General features: G+C 39.4%; 1 protein-coding gene across 2 annotated transcripts in view; it reads right to left on the bottom strand.

Moving 5' to 3' along the window:
* The window catches only part of LOC107561941 (XK-related protein 6-like), a 24,685-nt gene extending 19,786 nt beyond the window's left edge, over positions 1-4,899 (bottom strand). Inside the window, exons 1-2 of one of the 2 annotated variants that reach the window (XM_016246489.1) lie at positions 4,847-4,899; positions 3,637-4,271 (exon numbers count right to left, since the gene is read on the bottom strand). In XM_016246489.1, the coding sequence (XP_016101975.1) occupies positions 3,637-4,211 (575 nt within the window). In that variant the 5' untranslated portion in view covers positions 4,212-4,271; positions 4,847-4,899. Of the gene's footprint in view, positions 1-3,636; positions 4,619-4,846 lie in introns of those variants that run through there. The other variant, XM_016246490.1, reaches the window with a different exon arrangement.
* Positions 4,900-9,698: the final 4,799 nt, after the last annotated feature.

Genomic DNA, 9,698 nt, shown 5'->3' with positions numbered 1-9,698 from the left:
CACTGATGCAGTAATTCATGCAAAAGGAGCCCCTACCAAGTATTGAGTACATGTACAGTAAATGAACATACTTTCCAGAAGGCCAACAATTCACTAAAAATGTTTTTTTTATTGGTCTTATGAAGTATTCTAATTTGTTGAGATAGTGAATTGGTGGGTTTTTGTTAAATGTGAGCCAAAATCATCACAATTAAAAGAACCAAAGACTTAAACTACTTCAGTCTGTGTGCATTGAATTTATTTAATACACGAGTTTCACAATTTTAGTTGAATTACTGAAATAAATGAACTTTTCCACGACATTCTAATTTATTGAGATGCACCTGTATACACTACTGTATAAAAGTCTGGGGTCAGTAAGATTTTTTTATGTTTTTGAAAGATGTCTCTTTATTCTCACCAAGTCTGCATTTATTTAATAAAAAATGAAGGAATATTGTGAAATATTATTACAATTTTAAATACAAGTTTTCTATTTTTATATATATTTATATTTTCAAACGTAATGTATTGCAGTGATGGTAAAGCTGAATTTTCAGCATCATTACTCCAGTCTTCAGTGTCACATGATCTTCAGAAATCATTCTAATATGCTGATTTGCTGCTTAAGAAAGATTTCTTATTAATATCAGTGTTGAAAACAGTTGTGCTGCTTAATATTTTTACGGAAATTGTGATATATTTATTTTAAGAGTCCTTCAAAAGAAATGTTTTTAACAGTAATTTTTAATTTTACAAATTAAACAGTAATGATACATGGCATATCAGACATGCTGGGAGTAAGAATCCTGAGCTATACTCGTTTTCACCAAGTTGCCATAACTAGGCAGCGAATTTTGTGCCAAGAGCTAAACAAAGCACACAACCAGTGCCCTAGGCAGCTTAATTGACCATTATTTACAATTTATCTCTCAAGACGCTTGCGCTGACTAACTTCAAGTCAAGACGATTGGGAAAGGCTCGAGGTTTTGGCAGCGGCGCTGCCACATCAGTTACCAAAGCCAACAAAGACATCATCGGGCTCTCATGCCAAGCATAAATGAATAAACATCCAATTGAGAAATGTCTCATGCACTTTCTTAACATGCACTTTCTTAAAATGCACAATTTCTAAAGTCTTTGGCAGAAGGATCTGTCCAGTAGTCAGGAACTAATTCCATAAGTAGTATATAAGTGTGTAATTCCACTTTATTTTTTTGTTTTCACATAGAAATTAGTTTAAGTTGCTTGCTAATGTTTGGCGTGACCTGAGAACATTATCGGTTCAGTTTGAGAGATAAAGCCAGTGTGGCCTCAGAAGTTTCTGGCTAGAAAGCAATAACAACTGACAGATGCAATAATAGGCCTATGAGTATTAAAATATGAAAACACACACAGGTACAATGGTACTTCGTTGTATAAAACATAGTTCAAGATTGACAGACATAAGAAAAGCATGAAGGATCTTCTTATTTGATTTAGATGTCATCTAATTATGAGCACCTTATTCACACAGTCTTAAAAGGAGCAAAAAAAAGACTTCTTTGATGTTGACTTCAAACCCATTTCCACCAGCACTTTAAAGCTACACTGCTGATACACTGCTGAGCATTCTACCTCAAAATGCCATTCCATTATATTCGGGTTTTGCATTTATTGCACAATGAAGCAGTAACTGTTTTGTGTAGAGCCAAAATACAGTAAAAGTGTTTCATCAAGGTAACTATAGAAATATAGCTAGATAAAACATTACCTTTTACACTTTAGCTCAATTAGCTGTATACAAATATCTGTACTTTCAGTGCTGAATTTAATGAAGATCTCAGTTATTGACCACTGAAGAAAGTATAGGCAAGTATAACAAAAAATTACATTTTAAAGGGTTAGTTCACCCAAAAATCACACACGCATACACTGTTTCCGTTCAATCAAATCACAACAATGTAGGAAACAGATCCGGCGTGACGCAGCTGGCACAGAACAACATACGCTGTTTACGTCCAGCGGATATTCTCCAAAATGGCACCAGGGTGAGACGAATTGTTGAATAAAGTTTTCTTTTTTTCTTTTGCGCACAAAAAGTATTCTCGTAGCTTCGTATAATTACGGTTGAACCCCTGATGTCACATGGATTATTTTACCGATCTCCTTGCTACGTTTCTGGACTTGGAAACATTTCAGTTGCGTTGCTGTCTATGCAGGGTCAGACAGCTCTCAGATTCCATCAAAAATATCTTAATTTGTGTTCCGAAGATTAACGAAGGTCTTGCGGGTTTGAAACGACATGAGGGTGAGTAATTAATGACAGAATTTTCATTTCTGGATGAACTTTCCCTTTAATTGCAATGAACACGTTTTAGTTCTGACAGCACGTCTAAAGCCAGCTGCGCAGTTCACAGTTCTCTGCCTTTTTTATTTTTAAACTTCTTGAATATGACACTTGCTCTTGTTGCATTATGGGATAGTTCAGGGTCCACCGGTCGCACACTTCACAATCTAAGTCATTCACTCAGGTATTGTTCGTCTGAATTTTCTAATATTCTGAATATATATATATATATATATAAACGGACGCATAAGAAGAAAACGCTTTTAACTAGAACTACTGGTTGCATAGCAACGGCAGAAAATCAGCGTCAGAATTCTACGGGGTCAGTTCTAGATCCCAGTGATCCCTAGATCTATAGCCTACTTCATAAAAATATTACATATTATATATACTATAAATATCAATCCACTTAAAAATTTACAGTCGAAGCAGAGTATTATTTAACTTGTCCAAAATGAGCGTTTCATTTGGCTTTTAAGAAAGATTTCCCTACATTTATCTCAGAAAAACGTGACTATATGAAAGCTGAGAAGGAATTTCTTTTGCACACAAACATAGAGAGAGAGAGAGCGCGCGCGCACTCGCGTGAGATGCTGTAGCACCTTTAAAGCGATGACATCATGACAACTGTGAGCCACTGATGACAGAGAGACTTATCTTTAAGCAATAATCGCATCGTATAAAGAAAGCACGAGCCCAAGCAAACATGAATAATGAATGGCAACGAAATCAAGCTAAATCGTCCGGCTAAACTGAACGCCTCCACACAGAAGTGAATGCGGCCACTGAGCCCGTCTGCTGCAGAAAACAAAACTGTCGCATCATATCTAGCGGATCAGACGTTAAGTACAACATGTCACGGACGATATTCCCCGCACGCGCCAGAACTATTCCTCACTTGAGAGCACACACTGTACTGACTGGCGTTATAACGCACTGCACCTATGATGATGAATCCTTATTAAAGAGCGAAGGATCAAAGAACGCAAATTGTGTCGATGACATCGAGCGTAGGAAGGAGGGATGTCGTTCCTGAGGGACGCACGGGGAGCCTGAGAAACCCGACGCCCGTCTCGCCAGCAGTCTCTCAGAGTTGAGCAGCCAAGGGAGGGTGAATGAATCCTCAGATGCACTGTGAGACTCACCTCAGGAACGCACTGTGTACTTCCAGCGCCCTGCTGCACATACTGATGCCACAGATTTCACGAGAGCACGATGTTCATTCGGAGAAAAGCACATGCTTAGAGTGATACTCGCATCCCCTATGTTCTGGACTGCACGGGTTATACCAGGTGACGGGCTATAGGAGAAGCTAACGGGATGCTTACCTCCACACTTGTCCCATCTGGAGGATGTGTATGAGCGTCTGCCAGACCCACACTGATACGCGACAGCATCTGACCCTGCCGTACACCCCTGCGCTCGTGCCAGCCGTGGCTCTCCGGCCGCTGCTGAGACCCTCCACGGTGCCCAGGCCGCCCCCCGTGTAATCCTGCACGAACCACCTGAAGCTCAAGATCTGGACAAGCACCGACGGCACCAGCACGAAGAACAGTGTGAGTCCGAACCAGAGGTAGTCCTGCTTGACGTAGTAGTCAAGCGCGAGCCATAAGTCAGTGCCTACGTCCCAGAAGAAGACGAGGAGCGCGAGGACGATCCACAGGCAGTCCAACCACAGGCGCTCCTCGCGAGGTGGCCGCCTGACGTCTCTCCCCTTGCCCAGGAGGTAATGCAGACAGGCGCTCCGGCAGCCCCAGTAGCACGACGAGGTGTTGCAGCAGTGGCAGATGTGGAAGGAGCTGCCCTGCCGCGGGTCGTCCTCGCAGCTCCCCACCGTCTCGTCCAGGTTGTGCAGCTGGGCGAAACCGGTGACGACCCCCCGACCGTCGGATTTCGCTGCCATCTTGCTCTCCAAAGCGCACACCTCCGGTTTCCGAGGCTCGTGACGTCACTTCCCCGACACCTGTTCCTCCAGAGTACCCCTAATGAGGTAGCCATGGAGTTGTGGGGTGACGGTGACGCCAGAGAGGCAGTGCATCCTCCTGCGTCGCTCCGGACGGGGAAGTCAGCGCTGTTCTCGCCCTCGAGTCGGCACAGGTCAGAGACGAACTCCTGGAAGCGGGTTCTTGTCACCTGCGCATTGTGTCTGCAGCGGGACTGTTCCCTGAGACACCCGACGCCGCTGACTGGATGTCTCGTCTGAACGGAGACGCGGATCCTTACTCATCTCGGATGCCACCTAGTGCTCGATTCAACACCTCAGGACTGGGGGATGCTGAGTGATGTAATGCTGTAGCGTTCTTAACCCTTTCGGACATGTTCAAGAGATGCTCGCCTTGAAAATGTGCTCCTCGTCAGGTGGAACAACACTTTTGCATACAGCCTACAGATGCATAATGCCTTTCACATTCTCCTCCTCTCTTCTGTGCCGTCATGGCATCAAGATGATCAAGATTCAGTATAATGTAATAAACACATTTGAATGAGACTTAAACAAGATGTGCATACAAATCCACTCACAAAATGAATCCCCGACACCTGTTCCTCCAGAGTACCCCTAATGAGGTAGCCATGGAGTTGTGGGGTGACGGCGACGCCAGAGAGGCAGTGCATCCTCCTGCGTCGCTCCGGACGGGGAAGTCAGCGCTGTTCTCGCCCTCGAGTCGGCACAGGTCAGAGACGAACTCCTGGAAGCGGGTTCTTGTCACCTGCGCATTGTGTCTGCAGCGGGACTGTTCCCTGAGACACCCGACGCCGCTGACTGGATGTCTCGTCTGAACGGAGACGCGGATCCTTACTCATCTCGGATGCCACCTAGTGCTCGATTCAACACCTCAGGACTGGGGGATGCTGAGTGATGTAATGCTGTAGTGTTCTTAACCCTTTCGGACATGTTCAAGAGATGCTCGCCTTGAAAATGTGCTCCTCGTCTTTTGCATACAGCCTACAGATGCATAATGCCTTTCACATTCTCCTCCTCTCTTCTGTGCCGTCATGGCATCAAGATGATCAAGATTCAGTATAATGTAATAAACACATTTGAATGAGACTTAAACAAGATGTGCATACAAATCCACTCACAAAATGAATTTAATTCAAGGCAAATAGATGGAAGTGCGGGGCGAAACGTGCATGTTTGCGGTCAGGTATAGGCCTGTGCATCTATGCTGTCCTGTTTGTGACAAACAACTCTCTTCTGTGAAAACTAGAAGAGCTCAGCACATTTGTAAACGTAACAGCCTCTCCCTGGATGAAAGTAGCAACAAAAATAGAGCACATCTGTAAAATGAGGCACGAAAAATGTTGTGACAAGAAAACGGTCCTTACTATTTGTACCCACCTGTCTCTTCCTTTCTCCTGTGTGCGTGTGTTTTAAAGAGTTGGATTAATTCATATTTGTCTGTTTGTCTGTCTGTCTGTCAGTTCTGTTGTATTATTCTGCTGTTTAAAATATGTCCATCGTATCTCGTCGCAGTCAGCATTCAGATATTTCTAATTAATGACAGTTGTCTTGGGCAACACTCATTTTCTCATGTTCTGTCTTTCTGCAATTTTGAAAAGTTTACTAAATATTCTTTTTATATTTTAAATATTAAAATAAGATTTATTTTGCATATAGGCTACCTTTTTCTGTGTTTGTGTTTTAAATTAGTTCACTCTTGTGACTTTTAACTATTGACAGCACACACTGATTTGCTCATTTAAGCTGATCTACACTCTTAAAAATAAAGGTGCTTCAAAAGGTTCTTCAAGCGATGCCATAGAAGAACCATTTTTGGTTCCACAAAGAACCATTCAGTCAAAGGTTCTTTAAAGAACCATCTCTTTCTTACCTTTTTGTAATCTGAAGAACCTTTTTTCACCACAAAGAACCTTTTGTGAAACAGAAGGGTTCTTCAGATGTTAAAGGTTCTTTATGGAACCATTTAGACAAAAAAGGTTCTTCTATGGCATCATGAAGCACCTTTATTTTTAAGAGTGTAGCTGGTCTCCCATACAACCCCCAAAACCTCTCTATAACACACCAACAGACCAGCCTGGTCAGATTTTGAGACCAAATAAGACCAGCAACCAGTTCAAGCTGGTTTCAACAGGAATTTTGGAGAATGGAATTTCGTTATTTACCAAAAAAAAAAATTCTCAATTGCAACTTTCTTGGTCTCCCAACTGGGTCAAACTGTACCCAACACCCCACATTCACATTGAATACATACCATTTATTAGACGGTGAATGTGGTTTCACCAAGTACAACATGTTCCTGGATCAACATCCTTTAGGGTTAGGGATTGGGTTAGGTCTATATTTTTGGACAGTAATGTTGATCCAGGAACATGTCTTACTTGGCAAAATCACGGCGACTTTTACTAGACTCCTAAATTCAGCCTTTATCCCTCTATGGGATATCGTCATTTATAAATGACGCTAAGAAAATTACATTTAAAATTCAATATTAAGTTCAACCAACAAAATTTTATTTTAGTTATGTCAAATGACATCCCCTTCAACCAGTAAAATTAAAATATATTAGCCATATGCGTCACATTTTTGGTAACAAAGTAGTAAAGGAGACATTAGCACATCACATGCTCTCAAGGCTCCAGAGAGAGCTCATTTTAAACTAGAAAATACATATAAATTCAAGTTATAAAAAATATAATTGTACAGCCAAATGTGTTTTCTAAAGGTTTTTTTGTCATTAATGCACTTTTATAAAAACAACAACCCAAGAGACCAACAAATCTGAGCGTCATGCATAACTGATAAAGTCCTATTATGTGATGCATATTTTGTGTAGCTGGCACTATTGACCAGCATTGGCGGGCAGTATAATAGACTTTATGCATGTGTTTTAGGTTCATTTTTGTAAGATTTTTGTAAGATGAAGAGACAAATCTGTACTTATTTCAGAAAGATAATATGATATGAGTGCATCAGAAAATCAGGTTGTAGTAATAAAACAAGTTGTTGAGGACCAAGGAGGATAGAAGCAATGAGTGTGAGGGCAGTGATGAAGAATAGGTTGTTGTGGAAGTCAGGCATTTGGGTACATTATTGTATGCCAGTTTGAAAGATGTGATCCATACAACAACCAGAGGTCAGGAAAGATGCCAATGTCTATTGACATTACTATACTGACAGACAGCGATGCTCCAATGATAACTGCACAAGTCAACATCTACTTATGTGTGGGTTGTGTGGGGTACACTGAAAAAGAAGAGTCTTGTTGATTTTCACATGTGCTACGATAATTGATTTGAAATTCCAAGATGAAACTCAATGTTAAAGTTGTTTTAATGCTTTTGAAACACTAAGACATGGTTTTCAGGCAGTGAAATTGCATCCGAATTTGTGTCACGTTTTAGACATTTTCATGCGTGAGTTCCAAATCAAATATAGCAGCACAATAATTTTTTTTTACTGTTTTTTGAAACAGTAAGACCTTTTCACTTTTTTCAGATAGGGAAAAAGCATTTGATTGTGTGTGAAGTTTCAGACAATTTGCCAAAAATAATTTACCCTAATGGGACAACGTCAGTTATAAATGACGGATCCCTAAAAAAAAGGACAAAGGTCAGATTAAGAAAAATGATTTTACACCTAAATATAATTATGTAAAATATAAAGTCAATTATTTTTTAAGCTGTAAATTCACAATTAGTCCTATAGAGGGTTATTCTTTGAAAACCCATGGCATCAGCAGCCGATCTGCACTCTGAGTTATTTCTCAATGCCTTGACTCCGGTTTCCTCCAGGTGTCAATCAAACTAAAGAGCAAGCATAGAGAAAGAAAACTTTGATCCTTGCCAAAAGCATTGCTGTTATCCTAAGAAAAAACTTACCACATACCACTTGAGCTCTGATTACAAACCAAAGTGTGTTTTGTCTGCCAGCAAAGCAGTTCCCAATTCCCCCAAAAACGGCATACATTTTTAATGAGAGCAAATGGAGCAGCATATTTTTTTGTGGAGTGTGGGGTTTATGGCACACATGTAACTCAAGCTAAATAATGGAGTGACTGTAATCGTTCACGGCACTCAAGAGACGCCAGACACTCATCTTCCTCCTCAACAGGAGGCTACTCTTCTCCCAGCAGGATTCTGCTAAGACTACAGCAAGAGCCGTGTTGTGAACTCACAAGTGTACACGTGCATGTGTGCACACACACACACACACACACACACACACACGCTTCACTGAAAAGTTATCTTTATAGTCAACACTAAATACTGCACTCGCAAAGGACCAGAAATGTTGATATCAGATATATAAAGACTGTAAAAATCTCTTACATGTCTCAAAATCTCTCAATATAATCTTTGCAATTTTTTTCAATATATAATACTATATATAATATCTTATAATACTATATAATATCATAATATAAAATGCTTGAAATGGCGTAATGCAGTACAATAATGGAACCAATTTATTTATTTATTTATTATTTGTTTATTATATTTATTTATAATAACCCCATAAAACCATTGTGAATTAAGCTTGAAAACATCAAGCCACATTTTTTATTTAATTTTATTTTACTATTTATTTAATTTTATTTAATTTTATTTAATTTTATTTTACTGGTTAACATTAGATCATTTCCAGATACAAGACTCAGTTTAACTTCCTTTGCCATGAAATTAATTATTTTAATTGTCACGTTAACAGTATTGTAAACTATCAGCAACACCAGTAAGACCTGCAAGGTTTAATGGATAACATTGAGAAGCAAGAGGTGTCTATTCCCTGGAATACGTTCCAGAACTGTTTGTTCAGTTCCACAAGTGCACAGTCCACAGTTCAACTAGTGAAAATAAACAGTCCTGACGGTGGAAATGATATACATTTCCCCTTATTAAGCATTTTAAATTTGGTGTATTTGCCAAATATTGCACAGATATAAACCCTACTATTGGTCTAACATGCTAAATATGTGCTAAGTTAAATTTTTTTTTTTTTATTTATGTATTTATTTCAGTTGCGAACATAATATATTTGCGAGCAAAAAATTATATAAAATATAATGAGTTTCATTAACTCCAGTAAATCCATTTCTGACATTACATTTGACATTACAAACATGTTCCACATCTCTTCTATTGTGTATAACATTGTTTAACTGTTTGTATGTTGTATGGTGCTGTTAACCTGTAAATCTTCTTTCACAGCAATGGCAAGCTGGTTTATGGTTAGTTTATGTTGGTCTAGTTGGCCAATATAGCCATGTTGTTCCTCACTAAAGCTTTGTGATAATATTTTATAAACCTGTGTAGAGAACACTAAATTATGTTTTGGTAATTATATTGTATTTTATATTACTACTTACATACAGTTATACTTCTCTAAATTATTTTATTTTATTTTATTTTATTTTATTTTATTTTATTT

The sequence above is a fragment of the Sinocyclocheilus grahami genome, unplaced genomic scaffold, assembly GCF_001515645.1.
Source record: "Sinocyclocheilus grahami isolate Dianchi unplaced genomic scaffold, SAMN03320097.WGS_v1.1 scaffold799.1, whole genome shotgun sequence".
In the NCBI taxonomy this organism is placed as follows: Eukaryota; Metazoa; Chordata; class Actinopteri; order Cypriniformes; family Cyprinidae; genus Sinocyclocheilus; species Sinocyclocheilus grahami.
This window is presented reverse-complemented; position numbering and strand designations above follow the sequence as displayed.